General features: G+C 48.5%; 1 protein-coding gene and 1 pseudogene across 1 annotated transcript; both read left to right on the top strand.

Moving 5' to 3' along the window:
- The first annotated feature begins 1774 nt into the window (after positions 1-1774).
- On the top strand, positions 1775-3588 carry LOC109771686 (L-gulonolactone oxidase 2-like; annotated as a pseudogene).
- Positions 3589-3924: 336 nt separating this feature from the next.
- On the top strand, positions 3925-5227 carry LOC109771684 (L-gulonolactone oxidase 2-like). The gene is made up of 3 exons (XM_073502891.1): positions 3925-4098; positions 4419-4912; positions 4991-5227. The coding sequence occupies exons 1-3, from the start codon at positions 4032-4034 to the stop codon at positions 5225-5227; spliced, it is 798 nt and encodes a 265-aa protein (XP_073358992.1). The 5' UTR covers positions 3925-4031.
- The last annotated feature ends 14981 nt before the right edge of the window (positions 5228-20208 follow it).

The following is a 20208-nucleotide window of genomic DNA, read 5'->3' as shown; positions in this document are numbered from 1 at the left end:
TCTATTTTCATGCTGCCTACCAAGGGGTTGCCAAAGATCAGAGGTCGGCTACGGGTAGGCTAGCTCTCCTCAATAATCAACGATTCTCACTCCTTCGGAATAATGTCGTGTTTATTAATTCCCAATCCATGGACACCTGCTTCGTACCCATTCAATTTGTTCATGTACTGGATAAAAGAGTTTGGATTTAATGGGAGGAAGCGATTAATATTTTGCTGCGAGTACTGGACGCATGGCGAACGATGTCTGATGCAGTCCTCTCACTCATCTTGGCCTGCAATATCCATTTTGTCAGTTAGATTTGTCGTGTACTGAGATAACTATTTTTATGTGGAATTGTATCCTTTGTCATATTTTGTTAGCTAACAAGCCTAATTTTTAAGTTTGATGCATATATGAAGGGCCTTACGCTAATTCCTTGCTTTTCCAGTGGAGTCTTTCTATGCTAAAGTATAGATTATGAGAACACCCTCCTTAGTTACATTTATACAAGTTCATCTTTTTAGCCCGCAGGAAAGAATTTGCAGTAGAGCCACAAGAGGAAGCCATGACATAATAGAGTTTTTTGCAGCAGGAAAGTTGTAATCAGTCACATCACTATTTAATTTCGATTATCTCTGGCAATCATGGGAACTATAGGGATAAATGAAAACTGCACGATTTTGTTAACATACATGATTGATGTGTTGACTTCACCTTATTATGATTGATGTTGCCTGGTAGGCCCCCTGTGCAAGAAATGTTGATATATACTCTATCTATATCACATTGTTGTTGTTGGAATTGTCAGTGCCAATTTAGCCTTATATTCCTTTTTCTTAAACAAGACCCTTAATGCAAGAGAAGAATACCACATCAATGCGTGGTGCACCATCATATTCTATATAACCAAATAGATTATTCCAGTAATATATTTTCTCAACATGTACACATGTAATCTTAACAATTAAATAGTAAAATAAATTGTATGTATTTTTTAGTTTTACTTCTCTACCAATAAAATATTCATGTTATACAAAAATCAAATCTCATCAAAATATATTGTAACCAATTCCCGCAGCAACGCGCGGGGTATTATCTATACCTTTACTAATAAAAGAAATAGGTATTCTTAGTCCGTCTTGCTATTTTATAGAAAACCCCCTAATATTTTTGATATTAAACCCGCAGTACATATAAAATATATATTTTAAATACTCATATCTTCTAAACCGTAACTCCAAATTTAACATGTGTTATATGGAATTTGATTAGAAAAATATGTAGAATCTGAATATGATGATATTTTATCCGTTAACAATTAAAAAATACTATCTAGGCTGCAATGTTAATCAACAATGCATTATCGTCATTTTTTCATACCGGTATTGATTCAGATTGGGGATGAACACCTTAGCAAAATCAGGGTCGGACATGAAATGAAAGATAAATTTGCTAGAGACACGAAATAAATAAGGACATGCATAAATGACAGGAATAAATGCATTATCACTTGCCCGTTTCTTTGTATGGATTAAATCTACATGTAAGACGTGTCGAAATAGAACACCTGTAGAATCTTAAACCACGTTTTTATAGGTTAAGACAATCTTTGTTTGGATCATAGATGCAAATTCTCAGGTTATAGACGATTTTTTGCAAATTAAGAGTGTGTGGTATTTTTTCTCCGTTACAACGCACGGACCTTTTTGCTAGTCTAGTTTAAGGAGTAGCTTATCCAGTTGCTACAAACAAGTACATCGAGGAATTCATTCAGTGCCCGCCCGGCCCAACGATGTCGCAAGGACAAGCAAGAAGAATGGGAAGCTTGCTCCCGGTTGCCCTCCTAGGGCTAGGGATCCTCCTCCAGCTCGCCGGCTGCAGCCCTCCACCGGACCCGGTGGTGTGCATGCACGGTACGTCCAACTGCACCATCACCAACACGTACGGCTTCTTCCTCTGCCCCGCGGCCAACGTCACCTACCCGCGGACCGAGCAGGAGCTCATCGCGGCCGTGGCGGCCGTGGCGTCGGCGAAACGGAAGGTGAAGGTGGCCACCAAGCACTCACACAGCATCCCCAAGCTCGCGTGCCCCGGCGGCCGCGACGGCACGATCATAAGCACCGCGCGGCTGAACCGGACGGTGCGCGTCGACGCCGAGAAGCGGCTCATGACGGTGGAGAGCGGCATGCTACTCCGGGACCTCATCGAGGCCGCCGCCGCCGAGGGCCTGTCCCTGCCGCATTCGCCGTACTGGTTCGGCCTGACCATCGGTGGGCTCCTGGCGACGGGCGCGCACGGGAGCTCGTTGTGGGGGAAGGGGGGCGCTGTTCACGAGTACGTGGTCGGGCTGAGGATCGTGACGCCGGCGCCGGCCAGCCAGGGGTTCGCCGTGGTGAGGGAGCTTGGCGCCCATCACCCGGACCTGGACGCCGCCAAGGTCTCCATTGGCGTCCTGGGCGTCATCTCGCTCAGGTAACTCTGGCCTTGCAGCCGCTGTTCAAGCGGTCGGTGACGTTCGTGAAGCGGGACGACTCAGATTTCGCGGACCGGGTGGCCACGTGGGGCCGCCTGCACGAGTTCGCCGACATGCTATGGCTGCCGCAGCATGGCAAGGTCGTCTACCGCCAGGACGACCGCGTCGACGTCTCCACGCCGGGCGGCGGCCTCAACGACATGCTCCTTTTCCGCGCCAACCCCACCCGGGCGACCATCGCCGCAAGAGCGGCCGAGGAGCTGCTGCAGGAGAACGGCACCGACACCGCCCGATGCGCGGCGGCACAGCTGCAGGCGGACACGCTCGAGAAGCAAGCCTACGGCTTCACGAACGACGGCGTCTCATTCACGGGGTACCCGGTGGTGGGGTACCAGCACCGCATCCAAGCGTCCGGCACATGTGTCAACAGCCCAGAGGACGGCCTCCGCTCCGCCTGCGGCTGGGACCCGCGCATCCCGAGTTCTTTCAACGATAACTCCGGCTTCAGCGTCGCCCTGTCCAAGGCGTCGGCGTTCATCATCGACATGCAGCGCCTTCGGGATCTCAACCCTGCCGTGTTTTGTGCTGGCGTCGACCCTAGGATAGGCGTGGCCTTCCGCTACATCAAGGCATCCTCCGCCTACCTCGGCAAGGCCGAGGACTCGATCGCCGTTGACATCATCTACTACCGTAGCCACGCCGACGGGATGCCACGCGTGTACGCCGACGTCGTGGACGAGATCGAGCAGATCGCGCTGCGCAAGTACGGTGCCCTGCCGCACTGGGGCAAGAACCGCAACATCGCTTTCGACGGTGCCATCTCCAAGTACCCAAAAGCCCACGAGTTCCTGATGGTGAAGGATAGGTGCGACCCTGACGGGCTCTTCTCCAGCGAGTGGAGCGACCAGGTGCTCGGCATCAATGGGAGTCTCAATATCATCAAGGAGCATTGTGCCATCGAAGGACTCTGCGTCTGCTCCGAGGACTCGCACTGCGCGCCGGAGCTGGGCTACTTCTGCCGACCGGGGAAGGTGTACGCGAAGGCTAGAGTTTGCTCATTTGGCAAGGATTATTAGGGATGGAGAGAATCCAAGAGAGTAAGTTAGGTTACTTATAAAAGTGCGTGAATTTTGTTGTGGTGTTTGAGTTTGTAAGGGGATCGTCGATCTTTAAGACGAGTCATTCGAGTTATGTGAGTCGTTACGAGATAGAAGTCAGTTAAACCAGCGATCGAGTTGTACTCTGGGTGGTGTCGTGTTGGGTTTGGTCATGTGACGTGTTGGGTGTTGGTGTCTACCTATATAAAGCAACGAAAACCCTCGAAAACGCTGCAATTCTTGCGGCACCAAAAAGAATTCTACTATGTGAAGTTCAGAGTTAAGTGCATTACTTATGTGGTGAAGGCGAATAGATTGATATATGTTCCATCAATTGGTATTGGAACCCGATTGAGTGTCTTAGTAATGGTATTATCATGTCAAAAGCGACGGATGATGGAAGCTCTACCGTTTCTACCGAATTTGCATCCCCCCTCCGCCCACGTGGTAATACCCCATATTGGAGCGAGGACTAAAACATGTGGGCGTTGAAGAAGAAGACAGCCTTCGAGTGCCACGAAATTTGGGAGACCGTCAACCCCAGTGGTAAACTGGTGATAAAATAAAAATGCATCATTTCACTACAAAGGCAACTATGAAAAGAAATGTGGGATATCATCAAGCTCCTCCGTGATCGTGATCGCCAGGCAAACCTAAAAGTACATCGAGGTGTTCATTCAGTGCCTGGCCCAACGATGTCGCAAGGACAAGCAAGAAGAATGGGAGGCTTGCTCCCGGTTGCCCTCCTAGGGCTAGGGATCCTCGGGCTCGCTGGCTGCAGCCCTCCGCCGGACCCGGTGGTGTGCACGCACGGCACGTCCAACTGCACCATCACCAACACGTACGCTTCTTCCTCTGCACCGCAGCAAACGTCACCTACCCGCGGACCGAGCAGGAGCTCGTCGCGGCCGTGGCGGCCGCGAAACGGAAGGTGAAAGTGGCCACCAAGCACTCACACAGCGTCCCCAAGCTCGCGTGCCCCGGCGGCCGCGACGGCACGATCATAAGCACCGCGTGGCTCAACCGGACGGTGCGTGTCGACGCCGAGAAGCGGCTCATGACGGTGGAGAGCGGCATGCTACTTCGGGACCTCATCGAGTCCGCCACCGCCGCGGGCCTGTCCCTGCCGCATTCACCGTACTGGTACGGCCTGACCATCGGTGGGCTCCTCGCGACGGGCGCGCACGGGAGCTCGTTGTGGGGCAAGGGAGGTGTTGTTCACGAGTACGTGGTCGGGCTGAGGATCGTGACGCCGGCGCCGGCCAGCCAGGGGTTCGCCATGGTGAGGGAGCTTGGCGCCCATCACCCGGACCTGGACGCCGCCAAGGTCTCCATTGGCGTCCTGGGCGTCATCTCTCAGGTAACTCTGGCCTTGCAGCCGCTGTTCAAGCGGTAGGTAACATTGGTGAAGCGGGACGACTCGGATTTCGCGGACCAGGTGGCCACGTGGGGCCGCCTCCACGAGTTCGCCGACATGTTATGGCTGCCGCAGCAGGGCAAGGTCATCTACCGCCGGGACGACCGCGTCGACGTCTCTGTTGGACAACGTAGTATTTCAAAAAAGTTGCCTACGATCACGCAAGATTTATCTAGGAGAAGCATAGCAACAAGCGGGGAGAGTGTGTCCACGTACCCTCGTAGATTGAAAACGGAAACGTTATATCAACGCGGTTGATGTAGTCGTACGTCTTCACAATCCGACCGATCCTAGCACCGAACGTACGGCACCTCCGTGTTCAACACACATTCGGCTCGATGACGTCCCTCGTACTCTTGATCCAGTTGAGGCCCAGGGAGAGTTCCGTCAGCACGACGTCGTGGCAACGGTGATGATGAAGTTACCGGCGCAGGGCTTCGCCTAAGCACTACAACGATATGACCAAGGTGTGTAACTGTGGAGGGGGGCACCGCACATGGCTAAGACAAATCTTGAGTGCCTTTGGAGTGCTCCCCTCCCCGGTATATAAAGGAGGGAGGGAGGAGGCGGCCGGCCTAGGGGGCGCGCCAAGCATAGGGAGTCCTACTAGGATTGCAAGTCCTAGTAGGATTCCCTTTCCTATTCGGAGTAGGAGAGAAGGAAAGAGAGGGAGAGGGAGAAGGAAAGGGGGGCTGCGCCCCCACCCCTTGTCCAATTCGGTTTGGGCAGGGGGGAGGCGCACGCCACCTCTTGGCCCTTCTCCCCTCTCTCCACTAAAGCCCAATAAGGCCCATTACTTCTCCCGGTGAATTCCCGTAACTCCCCGGTACTCCGAAAAATACCCGAATCACTCGGAACCTTTCCGATGTCCGAATATAGCCTTCAAATATATGAATCTTTACCTCTCGACCATTTCTAGACTTCTCGTCATGCCCGTGATCTCATCCGGGACTCCGAACAAACTTCGGTCATCAAATCACATAACTCATAATACAAATCGTCATCAAACGTTAAGCGTGCGGACCCTACGGGTTCGAGAACTATGTAGACATGACCGAGACACATCTCCGGTCAATAACCAATAGCGGAACCTGGATGCTCATATTGGCTCCTACATATTCTACGAAGATCTTTATCGGTCAAACCGCATAACAATATACGTTGTTCCCTTTGTCATCGGTATGTTACTTGCCCGAGATTCGATCATCGGTATCATCATACCTAGTTCAATCTCGTTACCGGCAAGTCTCTGTACTCGTTCTGTAATGCATCAACCCGCAACTAACTCATTAGTCACATTGCTTGCAAGGCTTATAGTGATGTGCATTACCGAAAGGGCCCAGAGATACCTCTCCGATACTCGGAGTGACAAATCCTAATCTCGATCTATGCCAACTCAACAAACACCATCGGAGACTGTCGGTGTCAAAACCGGCGGATCTCGGGTAGGGGGTCCCGAACTGTGTGTCTAAGGTCGATGGTAACATGAGACGGGGGACACGATGTTTACCTAGGTTTGGGCCCTCTCGATGGAGGTAATACCCTACTTCCTGCTTGATTGATCTTGATGAATATGAGGATTAGAAGAGTTGATCTACCACGAGATCGTAATGGCTAAACCCTAGAAGTCTAGCATGTATGATTATGATCCTCTCTACGGACTAAACCCTCCGGTTTATATAGACACCGGAGGGGCCTAGGGTTGTACAGAGTCGGTTTACAGAGGAAGGAATCTTCACATCCGAACGCCAAGCTTGCCATCCACGCAAAGGAGAGTCCCATCCGGACACGGGAGGAAGTCTTCTATCTTGTATCTCCATGGCCCATCAGTTCGGCCCACGTCTCATAGGCCGGACGTTCGAGGACCCCTTAATCCAGGACTCCCTCAGTAGCCCCTGAACCAGGCTTCAATGACGATGTGTCCAGCGCGCAGATTGTCTTCGGCATTGCAAGGCGGGTTCCTCCTCTGAATACTTCAATGTAGTCCTTGATCATAAAAACGTGTCCGGTTCTTCAAAACAAGCTCCACATACAGCCGCAAAGAGTATAATATCAACAAGTCCCATCTACTGACATTTTTTGTAGTGAGACGCCACGTCCCTGCACGGTCATTATTTCGAACCGTTTTTAGCTTCCCGCTCCATGTTTCGAGATGCGGTTTTCATTGGCACGTCTTGTCGAAGCAGAGATCGTGTCCCCTTATCACGGGATTCTCATCAATACGGGCGTGGGTAATCCCACCGTGCCGTCCGCCCGACCCTTGGGGAATAGGCGAGTTTTAAGGCGAGTGGGCAGGCGCTTGATATTCGCTGCCTTTATAAAGAGATAAGGATTCACCCTTTCACCCACGCCCTCTTTCTCTCTGCCCACCCATTCTCGAGCTCCAGCGCCCAAGCTTCCATCCTTTCCGCCCCAAAAAGCACTCTGACCATGTCCGGATCTGGAGCACAGGGCAAGTGGATGGCCTCCTCCATCACGGAGAAGGAAATCACGAAGCTCCGGGAGGCGGGGTACCTGGCCCAGGAAATCGCCCACCGGCTTCCGGCCAAGGGGCAGATCATCCCCACCCCGAAGCCCCAGGAGAGGGTGCTGTTCATTCCCCACTTCGTCCACGGGTTGGGATTCCCCCTCTACCCATTCGTCCGCGGACTCATGTTCTACTATGGGCTAGATTTCCATGATCTGGCCCCAAATTCCTTCCTCAACATCTCGGCATTCATTGTCGTGTGCGAGGCCTTCCTCCGCATCCCACCCCACTTCGGATTGTGGCTAAAGACCTTCAATGTGAAGCCGAAGGTGGTGGGTGGTCAACACGCAGAGTGCAGAGGCGCTATGGTGAGCAAGATGTCCAACGTCACGTGGCCCAAAGGCACCTTCGTGGAGACTGTCAAAGGGTGGCAGCAACAGTGGTTCTACGTCACAGAGCCCCGCGACATCACCTGGGCCGCGGCTACCGAATTCAAGTCCGGGGCCCCAATATGGCTCACCTCTTGGCTAGAGAAGGGCCTGGACTGGGCCTCGTTGGAGAAGCTGACGGCGCTGCAGACGCGCATCAAGAGCATGGTAGACAAGAACATCAAGCTTGCCAATGTGATCCAGGTGATGCTTTTTCGCCGGATCCTTCCTTGCCAAAGCCGGACTTGCAATTTGTGGGAGTTCGATCCGGCCAAGCACCAGACCTTGCAACAGTTCTTCGGCGCTACGCACGAAGGCATCTGGAAGGTGCTTTTTAAGGCCAATGAGACGTGGCCGAAGACGACCGAGGACCGTGGGTACAACCTGACCCATCCCACCTGTCCAGTATGTTTTTCTTATTTCAAGGTGTATCCTTCACCTGTACATTCAAGGAAAATGTCTAAGCTTCCCTATCTGTCTTTTCAGGCTGGACGACGAAGGCGGAGCGGATCCAGTGTCCGGTTCCGCTGCCCGAAAACCCAGCAATCCCACTTCTGACGAAGATGCTGGTTCCGGCGCCCTATCAGGCGCTGGAGAAGAAGGCCAAGAAGAAGGCCAAGGAGACCAGAAGTGGCCTCCGCCATAAAGGCACTTCGGACGTGACGTCCAAAGACGCCGAAACCCGCTCCTCCCCCACCACTGAGGACGAGGAGGAGGAGGAGGAGGAAAGCAACTCTCCCCCCGAGGGGGGAGGAGGAAAAGGACGGCCTCCACGAATCTGGAGGCAGAGGCGCCCAAGAAGGGGAAGGTCTCCCTCGCGGACAACTCCGCATTGGACACCGATAGCAGCTCTGAATGGCGCCCCAGGGAGAAACCCCTGGCCGTATCGTAAGTACTCAAAGGCACTTATACACACATATATCCAACTTCTTTACTTCGTGGTTGTAATATGTCGAATCATGCGCTGCAGTCCGGCCCACGCCGGCCCCCAGCGATCCTCATCTTCGGGGAATTCGCTAGATCCAAATGTGATGGATAGCGGGTCGCTTCCTGCGGCCTCCTCTCCCAAGGACATGGACGACGCCGAGGTGTTGTCCCGAAGGACCTCCCCAGGCTAGGGAGAGGTACAGGAGGCCGTCAGGGTGGCGCCAGAGGGTGATACCTCGGCAGCCGGACACATGGGGAGCAAATCCCCCCGGAGACTGGCGATGGGGGCCATATCCAATTCGGCCCCCAGCCGAATACTGTTCCGGAGGCCCATACGGCTCCGGAATCAGGCAAGCGGCTTCCTTCAAAAGAGGGAGGTGCACCTGTTCCGCCGGTGACCTCTGTCCATCCAGAGGCACCGGATACTTTACTGGAAGCACTGCAAAGTGCTTCTAGTGTTGAGGAACACCGTACCCTCGTGGGTACGGTTGAAAGGATAGAGATGGACCTAGAGGGGGGTGAATAGGTACAATTACAAAATTCTAATTATGACTTAGCAATTTTAGGCAATAATGCGGAATATGAAAGTGGGCCTAACAATTGCAAGTGTAGTACTAAGTGCTATGCAAGTAACACAAGTATGTAAGTAAGAAACCACAATATGATATAAGTAAGTGCTAAGAGACAAGTAACCACAAGTAGAGAGTTAGGGTTAGGAATAACCGCAACTCCGGGAGACGAGGATGTATGCCGATGTTCACTTCCTTGGAGGGAAGCTACGTCACCGTTAGAGAGGTGGATGTTACCACGAAGGCACACCAACGCCACGAAGGCTCACCCTATTCTCCCTTTGAGACAACACCACGGAGGCGTTTCTCAACCACTAGTGGTAGACCTTGGGGTGGTCTCCAAACCCTCACAAACTTTTCCGGGGTTAATCACAAGGGTCGGTTCCTCTCCGAAAGACTCCTACCGCCTAGGAGTCTCCAACCTCCAAGAGTAACAAGATCCAAAGGGAAAAGCTCAAGACTTGCTCAACTCACGATTCGCTTCGGTCACAAGAAGGAGAGGGGGAAGATCATTCTTTTGATTGGAACAACTATTCGAAACTCACAAGAATCAAACCGGGATCTAAGATTTAGTGTGTGAGTAAGGGAGAGGGAGCACTGGTGTTCTTGAGGTGTGTTTGAGTGAAGTGTTCAACCTTATCTCGAAGAGGTAAGGGACTATTTATACCACAAGAAAATTAGAGCCGTTTAGACAGAGATTGACCTGCCCGGATGATCCGGAAGACCATCCGGATGATCTGGCTAAAGGCCCGGATGATCTGGCTGAAGGCCCGGATGTAAGTGGCATTAGAAGAGCTGCGAGGAGCCCGGATGATCCGGATGACTGGCCGGATGATCCGGCTACATCCACCAAGGTTATGTGAAAATAGGGGCAAGATTACCCGGATGATCCGGGAGAGGATCCGGACGATCCGGGCATAGCCCGGATGATCCGGGACAATATCCGGACGATCCGGGCACAGCCCGGATGATCCGGGACAGGATCCGGACGATCTGGCTTCAATCATCATGGTTCTGTGATGGAAGGCGTACATTACCCGGATGATTTGGAGTAAGGTCCGGACGATCCGGCTTAGCCCGGATGATCTAGGGCCCCGTCCGGATGATCCGGCAAGGAGTTTGTGTAGAGAAATAGTAGTAGGTTTTGGCTAAGGGGCTAGGGATTTTTGGTCCTTTGTGAAAAAGGTTCTTGTGAGACAAAATATGAGCAAGCCGTGAACCTATACCTCGGATCCCCTCTTAATAGTGCGGGATTCCTATTACTCAAGAAATATAAAAGAGCACAATGCTTCATCTTTGTTTGCTCCTTTCCTCATTGATAATTTGCTTGAGTAATATCTCATATGATGTGATCATGATGCACATTAGAAGAAAACAGAGAACTAACAACCTGTGTATATACTTAGCAAACACGGTTAGTCCCCTATATGTAAATTTGTCATCAATATCAAAAATAATCTTTAAGAGCAAGATTGCACTTTCAATCTCCCCATTTTTGGTAGTTGATGACAAACTACATATAACACTTAACAAGTGGAATGTGATGCGAATAATTTTAGGAGAGTAGTCTGGTATGTGCTTTTAGGAAGAGCTCCCCCATAATATATGCAGGGATGTGTTTTAGAGAGAGCTCCCCCTTAAAGTATGCATAGGAATGAAATGATAACATACAAAATCATGCACATATGGTGAGGATACCCTTATTCGAATAAGATGTTGTAACAGTAGTGTAGTCATACACCATTACAATTAACATAGGCAATGATAGCAACGAATGAAGATAGCCACAAAAGATAGCATACTTAAGCTCTTACATAGTAGCAAAGACTCATATAAGGTAGCATAACACATGACCAAGGTCTTACATAGTAGCATAGACTCATATAAGGTAGCATAACACATGACCAAGGATCATTACAATAGTAATAATATAGAGTCCAATAACTAGAGCTCAATAGACATAGCAAACTCACACTTATACTCCTAAGAATTACATCTCCCCCTTGGCAGCAAGTACCGAAAAGGGAAAGACGTCCGAGAAAGTAGGAGGATCACTCAGCATCCTCATCATCATCATCACCATCACTCAGATCAGCAGGTGCAAGAAAGAACTCTGGAAAATCGGTGGCAGACGGAAAGTCGACCTCCAGAAGAGGAAGCCGATCAGGAATGGGCTCATCAGGCTCAACAGGACTGCCAGGGCGTGCACGGAGACGAGCCCTAAGTGCATTTGCCTCCGAGATACGGCGAACCTCCTCGGTAGCAATGTGAGTAGCGGTGTAGCGGCAGGTATCAAATATAGCTTTATGGGACTTCCCAATAAAGCGAGCCAGGCGGTCAAAAGGCTTCACGAAAGGTTTAGTGTGGCGAGAAGAGCTCTCGGCACGCGGAGGAGCAGGGGCCTTCCCCCTGGAAGACTCATCACGCGGAGTCCATAAGGACTGCATGGACGTCTTGACAATGGAACATAGATAAACCGAGTCGATGAGTCTCTGAATGAAGGGGGCATGAGGAAGTGTACGAACCTTCAGACTACTAGCCATGCGAATCTCATGCCATAGGAAATCTGCCATGTCAATGGGACGGTTGGGAGCCTTCCTCGAGTAGTACATCAAGTCAATGCTATAGGCCCGAACCATCCCACGATCCCCTTTCTTGGGAGCAATGGAGTTGAGGATACACTGAAAAAGCCACCGGTATTTGAGACGGAAGATAGAGATATCATTAAGCTCCTTGCTTTGCTGCACCGTGGATAACTGAGAGGTAGGCATGGCGAGGCAAGCACACGCACTGATGGGCATGGCCTCAAACTTGGGGTTCACCTCATGGATCCGGAAAAGAGAGGCCTCAGATCCGGGCATGCCTAAGGCAGCAGCAAAAGCCTCGAAGGACACGGTGAACTGAGAGTGGTGAGTCATCCAAGTGATAGAGCGATCCGGATGGAAGAAACACGTGGCATAGAATTGCCGAATGGCACCCTCATTCCAATCACAGTGAAGAGACATAGCATGACGCAACCCCATGCCATCAATCTTCTCCAACACGCCTTCAAACTTGGTTGGATTCTTCTCAATGTAATCCAAGTTCACATAATGCTGAGGAGAAAAGCCTAGATGAGCAATGACTGATTGATAGATGTCTTGTTGAACCAAGGTGCGAAAACGAGGATCGGTTGCATTGGCCGGGGCAGCAAATTGATTGACATCACTCCGTAAAGCAGCATACTCAGAGGGGTCCATGGACTGATAGTTGAGAACACGATGGCCACGGTTGGTGGCCATGGACAAGACGAGGCCAGATGGTGCCGCAGACTTGGAGCTTGAGGCACCGGCTGCTTGTTTCTTCTTGGACTTAGTCGTGCAACGAACAGGCATGAGCTCCTCATCGTGGAGTTCGGCCTCGTAGTCAGGGTCGTCCAGCCCGGCATAGGACGGACGTGCACGACCCGGCGCCTTCTTGAGTGGACGAGCGTCTTCCTCGGAGTCCGTCGATGCATGACGACGCCCGGCTGCGCACACACATAACAGAAACGGAGCCGACTGAATATATGACCGAATCTTGATAGGGAAAGCGGAGACAGAAGAGAGAGGAGCAAGTGAGGTACCACGAGAGGGACCCGTGGTCGTTAACTTGAAACGCAGGCCGCTGCGTCCACGTTCTACCACCATGGCGATTTTGGGAACAGAGGGGCAGTAGACTGAAGAACCAATCGACCCCGGGGAAAAACGGCGCGAGGAGGGGGTGTATCAAGGCGATGGCAAGGCGAGGCGGCGAGATCCGGCCAAATGGCCGGTCGGTCCGGTGGGGCAGCCCACGAGCCGCCGGCTGCGGGGGCGAGTGAATGGGGGTCGATGGGGGGAGAGCAGAGGAATAACCCTCTGTTCCCCCACGACCCGAAGTTTAACTGCTTAGGGTGAGGACCCACCCAGATGTCCGGGCGTAGCCCCGGATGATCCGGATATATCCGGATGACCGGAAAGGAGCCCGGATGTCCGGGCATACGGTTTTAACGAGGGGGGTTACGCGGACGTCCGGATGGATATCCGGATGATCCGGCCAGCCAGAGTGCTGATATCTTGAAATGGTGCTGATGTGATGATGTTATATATATATATATATATATATATATATATATATATATATATATATATATATATATATATATATATATATATATATATGAGTATAGATATATAAGTGTAAGAATCAGTTGTAGCCTAATCAACACAGTATTCAACACAGAACACAAACTTAAATGAACAACTGAGAAGAGTTTTAGCCTAAGCCACCATGTTTGAGTATACATAACTTGAGATACCAAAGATTTGAACGTTGGACTCAAGATTACTACTCCATCATGTTAAAGTACTATGGACACAAAAACATGTCATAGTGACTTTGAGAGTGTTGGTTTTATTTATGCATTACATAGGGAAGAGAAGATTCATGGATTGAAGTTCTCCCCCTAAATATATGCCTACATCAGGACAAGACAGGATGTTCATGCATGAATGAGTACTAGATTTCACATAATGTTGTCAAGCTCCAAGATACCAAGTTCACGGCTAAGTTGACAAAACCTTGCTTCATCCAATGGCTTGGTGAAAATATCTGCAAGTTGCATATCTGTGCCAACATGAGCAATGTCAATATCACCCTTCTCCACATGATCTCTCAAGAAGCGGTACCTAATGTCAATGTGCTTGGTGCGGGTATGATCTTTGGGGTTCTCAGCAATATTAATGGCACTTTCATTATCACATAGAAGAGGCACATGTCTATAGGTGATACCGTAATCCTTCAAAGTTTGCCTCATCCATAGTAACTGAGTTGCACAACTGGCGGTTGCAATATATTCAGCTTCGGCGGTGGAGAGGGCAACACAATTTTGCTTCTTCGAGGACCAACTTACCAAGGAGCGTCCAAGAAATTGACATGCACCGGAGGTGGATTTACGATCCACTTTGTCTCCAGCCCAATCCGCATCCGTGTACCCAATGAGATCAAACTTAGCATCCTTGGGGTACCATAGACCCAACTCTGGGGTGTGAACAAGGTATCTAAGAATATGCTTAACCGCCTTATGATGGCTTTCCCTAGGGGAAGCTTGAAATCTAGCACACATGCATACACTAAACATGATGTCTGGTCTAGATGCACAAAGATAAAGCAATGAACCAATCATAGAGCGGTATTTAGATGGGTCGAAGGGGATACCGTTTGAGTCTTCAGTGAGTACAATTTTGGTTGGCATGGGTGTCTTACATGGGCTAGGATCAATCATGCCAAATTTTGCTAGGATATCCTTGAGGTATTTTGCTTGAGACAAGAAAATTCCTTCTTGAAATTGTTGAATTTGAAATCCGAGGAAGAACTTCAAATCCGCATTGAGTGACATTTCAAAATTCTTGGTCATTGATGCCGCAAACTTCTTGCATAGATGAATGTTAGGAGAACCAAAAATGATATCATCTACATAGATTTGGCATAAGATCAAATCACCTTTGTCCCTCTTAGTAAAAAGAGTGGGATCGATCACCCCTCTCACAAAGCCATCATCGAGTAAAAACTTCTTAAGATGATCATACCAAGCACGAGGTGCTTGTTTGAGGCCATACAAAGCCTTATGAAGTTTATACACATAGTCTTTGTGATCGGGGTCAACGAACCCAGGTGGTTGTGATACATATACTTCTTCTTGTAGAGGGCCATTAAGGAAAGCACTCTTCACATCCATTTGATGTAATGTAAAGCCATTGAAAGCAGCATAAGAAAGTAAGATGCGAATGGATTCAAGACGGGCAACGGGGGCAAAGGTCTCACCAAAGTCCAAACCTTCAACTTGTGAGTACCCTTGTGCCACTAACCTTGCCTTGTTGCGGATGATTACACCATTCTCATCTTGCTTGTTCTTGAAAATCCACTTTGTTCCAATGACGTTGTGTTCTGTAGTTGGCCTCTTGACTAATGACCACACTTGATTGCGCTCAAAACTATTCAACTCTTCTTGCATAGCAATGAGCCAATCGTTGTCTATCAACGCATCTTGTACCTTGAGAGGCTCAACACTAGACACAAAAGAGAAGTGAGCACAAAAGTTTGTCAATTGTTTATGAGTGACTCTACCTTCCGATATGCCGGTGAGGATCTTATCAACATCAACACGACCGGCCACTCGAGGCATGATGGAGGTTAAGGTTTCGCGAGATTCAACTTCACGTCCATCATCCACGTCCTCAACATATGGATCATTATTGTGTGGTGGAAAATCTTCTTCTTCTTCTTCTTGCATTTGTTGAGGTTCGTTGTCAATGATTGCACCTTCTTGTACTTGCCCTTGAGGATGATCCTGTTCTTGATGATTATCATGAAGAGGAACTTGGTCATCATCTTGTACTTGGACTATGGGCATTGGTTGAGTAATAGGGGCTTGTGGTGGTATGGGTGTTGAAGTTGTTTGATGATGTGTGAGGCTTCCATCTTCTTCTTCATCATCATGAGGTTCTTGTTCCATTGGAAGAAGTGCACCAACACCCATGGTCAAGATATCTTGAGATGAATCTTCTTCACCTACATCACTTAGATCAACTTGCTCCCCATGGGGGCCATTAAACTCATCAAACACCACGTCACAAGTTTCTACAACACATCCATTGGATTTGTTGTAGACTCTATAGGCGTGAGAGTTTGATCCATAGCCAACAAATGTACCCTCAGTTGTTTTGGATTGAAATTTTCCTAACTGTTCCTTTTTGTTGAGGATGAAACATTTGCACCCAAATACACGAAAGTACTTGACATTTGGCTTGTTCCCGGTTAGGAGCTCATATGGAGTCTTTTCCAAAATTTTGCGGAGGAAGAGTCGATTTGATGCATGACATGCGGTGTTGATAGCCTCGGCCCAAAAACTGTGTGGAGACTTGTATTCATCCAACATGGACCTTGCCATCTCCACAAGTGTACGATTCTTCCTTTCTGCAACACCATTTTGTTGAGGGGTGTATGGTGCGGAATATTGATGTTCAATCCCTTCATCACTAAGAAATCCTTCCAAGGTGTAATTCTTGAACTCGAAACCATTATCACTTCTTATTGCCATGATTTCTTTGTCAAACTTGCGTTGTGCTTGCTTGGCAAAATCAATGAAGGTGATCTTCGTCTCGTCTTTGGACTTGAGGAAAAACACCCATGTGTATCTTGAGTAATCATCCACAATGACAAGTCCATACTTTTTCCCACCAAGACTATCCCATGAAGGAGGCCCAAAAAGATCCACATGAAGGAGCTCCAAAGGCCTTGAAGTAGACACAATATTCTTGGGTGGGTGCTTTGATTGATGTTGCTTCCCAGCTATGCATGCACTACACACACGATCTTTCTCAAAAGAGACATTTGTTAGTCCAAGGCTGTGATTTCCCTTTAAGAGATCTTGAAGATTCCTCATGCCGACATGGGCTAGCCGGCGATGCCATAGCCACCCCTTGCCGGCCTTGGCCATTAGACAAGTTGCATGGAATGTGCTCTCTTTCGAGAAATCAACCATGTAAAGGTTGCCATCCAACTCTCCAACAAAGGCCACTTCGAGAGTATCTCCCTTAAAGACTTTCACATCCGTTAGTCCAAAGAGTGTATCATAACCAACAGAAGCCAATTGGCGAACAGAAAGCAAATGATATTTAAGGGATTGGACAAGCATGACATTTGCAAGAGACATGTCATTTGTGATAGCCACCTTACCCAAACCGAGTACCTGTCCTTTTGATCCTCCACCAAACATAATGCTCATAAATGGTTGAATAGCTTCCATGAAATCGTAGAGCAATTTGCTATCTCCGGTCATATGATTGGTACATCCACTATCAATCACCCATTTTACTCCACCGGAGAAGGAAACCTACACACAATTATTACTTGGTTAGAGGCACCCATTTTGCAGTGGGACCTCTCAAGTTAGTCACAAGGGTCTTAGGAACCCAAATAGCATAAAACCGAAATGCATTTCGAGGACCAACAAACTTTGCATAAACTTCTCCATCCTTAGTCTTACGAAGAACATAGGATGGAGGCATGAACTCTTTTGGCTTGTTGACAGTGGGCATGCCCCTTGTGGCCTTCCCACTAACAACCTTACCTTTCTCCTTGTGCCCTTCTCGTACAAAAGTTTCTTTTAGAGGGGTGGGGCACTTTTGAGAGGATGTCTTCTTCTTGCTTGTGCTCGGGTCAAACCCGAGTCCCTCTTTGGCAAACACTTCATTGTGTTGGCTCAACACCTCATTAAGGTTCTTTTGCCCTTGAGCACATGTCATGAGCCCTTTCTCGATTTGAGCTTTGAGAAAGCGATTCTCCTCAAGAATAGATGCTAGATCACTACTAGAGTTAGTAGTACAAGCATCAACATTGATAATAGGAGAAGAGTAAGCCTTGGCCAGAGTTTCAAGGTAAGTAAGCTTGAGTGTCTCAAAACTCTTTGTAAGAAGGGTGAGCTCTTCTTCCTTGGTCTTGAGGGACACAGATAGGAGCTCACAATCCTTAGAGAGAGAAGCATTTGACTTCTCAAGCTTACTTTTATCATTCATCAACTCTTCGCAAGAGTCAATAACCTTTTTCAAGGAGGCAAGATCTGTAGTATGAACATCAATGTTTGCACCAATTTTTAAGCATAGTTCATCATTTCGTGTTTCCTCATATTGGACTTTCCGCTCAAGGATTTCATATTTTTCCTTTTCCTCGGTGACGAGGGTTTCGAGTTCCTTAATGGAGATGGTGTGCTTACTCACCATCTCCATAAGCATTCGAAACATAGTGAGCTTCTTTCCTTTAAGGGAGCACATGAACTTATTTAGTTTAGCAAGCATAGGATCATTTATATCATCATCCTCATAACTATCCTCCGCATCAAGATACTCATCACTAGGAGTAGGAGGAGTGAAAAGAGGAGGGTTTGATCCTGGGGTTACCTTGACCTTGTCAGGAGAGTGTTGGTCCTCTCCATCTTCTACCAGGGCCTTCGCCATGAGGCACTTGTGAGCGTTGCCCTTGTAGTCCTTCATGTAGTTGTAGGTGACAACATCATCACTTTTGTTGACTAGCCTCAATGTGTTTTGAGAATCTTGAGCAACTCCGGCAACACCACTAACATCATCCAGATCGGATTCTTCTTGAGCAACCATTGCTTTCCCATCTCTCTTCTTGAGCTTGGAGTTCAAAGGATTTGGCAACTTCTTCTTGGGAAAGGTCTTGGGAAACCTTGGTTTGTCTTCTCTCTTCTCATAAGGGCACTCGTTGGAGAAGTGGTTGGTTTCTTCACAGTTGTAGCATTTTCTTACTTTCTTCTTTTGAAATCTTCCCTTGAATTTTCCCGCGCTAAACTTCTTGACAAAGGGAGCCATGTCTTCATATGAAGGGCCCTCATCGGATTCAACCTCATCACCATCTTCTTCATCATCATCATCTTCTTGTTCTTCACTTTGCTAATCTTCACATACATGCTTAGCCTTCAATGCAAGATTGATCTTTGATGATGGAGTACCATGCATGGCAAGATGTTTTGTAGCATTTGCCTTTGACTCTTCAAATAGTTGGAAAGTGGATATGATGTCATCTGTAGGCATCTCCTTGAAGGCATGGTGTTGTCTTATGTCCCATACCATTTGATGGTGATATGGAGCAAGAGCATGGAGCAACTTGTCCACAAGGAATCGCTTAGTCATGTTGAATCCATCTTGTGTCTTGTCACACTCACACGACTCAATATCCGTGGTGAGAGTCATGAGACGCTCAAGGAGTTGATTGGGAGTTTCACCTTTCTCCATACAAAATTTTTGCAATTGCCCCTTGGCAATTTCATATTGAGCACTCCGGAGGGTGGAGGTACCGGTCTTGGATCTTATAATACTTTCCCATAGTTCCTTGGCACTTGTGATGTGTATGAAAGGTCTCCTTTGCTTTTCAACCATACCTCTCCTTATACACATGGTTGCAGTGTCATTGAGATTCTTGTCATAAATTTCTCATCATTTCCATATCAAAGATGATCCTGCATAGCAACTCTCCACAAGGCAAAATCGGAAGTGGCATCAAGTAAAGGAGGTTTGCCTTAAGGGTTATATTTCAGTTTCTCAACTTGGGGTCTTGCATAAAGCCAAGGAACACTGGAGTGTTCATTGCTAGGAGGTTGTTCACCAAGTGACGGAGTAGGCACAGTTGGCCACGAAGCCGCACCACCCAAAAGTGGTGCAAGTACAGTGGACAACGTGGCTATCCTCATTTGGACCAAGGCCTCAAGAGAAGCATCATGCTCCTCCTTTTGCTTAGCAAGGGCCCGTTCTAGATCCTCGGAAGTAAAGGTCTTGACTTGCGAAGAAGCCTCGCCTTTATCTTTCGGATCTACAACAAGGGGAGTCCCATCGGGGTTCATCTCGCTCTAGGGCGGTTAAGCCACAAGAATAGAGCACGAGGCTCTGATACCAATTGAAAGGATCGAGATGGACCTAGAGGGGGGTGAATAGGTACAATTACAAAATTTTAATTATGACTTAGAAATTTTAGGCAATAATGCAGAATATGAAAGTGGGCCTAACAATTGCAAGTGTAGTACTAAGTGCTATGCAAGTAACACAAGTATGTAAGTAAGCAACCATAATATGATATAAGTAAGTGCTAAGAGACAAGTAACCACAAGTAGAGAGTTAGGGTTAGGAATAACCGCAACTCCGGGAGACGAGGATGTATGCCGATGTTCACTTCCTTGGAGGGAAGCTATGTCACCGTTAGAGAGGTGGATGTTACCACGAAGGCACACCAACGCCACGAAGGCTCACCCTATTCTCCCTTTGAGACAACACCACG

This window comes from Aegilops tauschii, chromosome 7, assembly GCF_002575655.3.
Source record: "Aegilops tauschii subsp. strangulata cultivar AL8/78 chromosome 7, Aet v6.0, whole genome shotgun sequence".
In the NCBI taxonomy this organism is placed as follows: Eukaryota; Viridiplantae; Streptophyta; class Magnoliopsida; order Poales; family Poaceae; genus Aegilops; species Aegilops tauschii.
This window is presented reverse-complemented; position numbering and strand designations above follow the sequence as displayed.

Bases quoted from the DNA above. Each gene is read 5' to 3' on its own strand.
- LOC109771684 (XM_073502891.1), top strand. From the start codon at position 4,032: ATGTGGGCGTTGAAGAAGAAGACAGCCTTCGAGTGCCACGAAATTTGG. The intron at 4,099-4,418 runs GTAAACTGGTGA...TCTGCACCGCAG, and splicing joins GGAGACCGTCAACCCCAGTG to CAAACGTCACCTACCCGCGG. The intron at 4,913-4,990 runs GTAACTCTGGCC...TTCGCGGACCAG, and splicing joins TCCTGGGCGTCATCTCTCAG to GTGGCCACGTGGGGCCGCCT.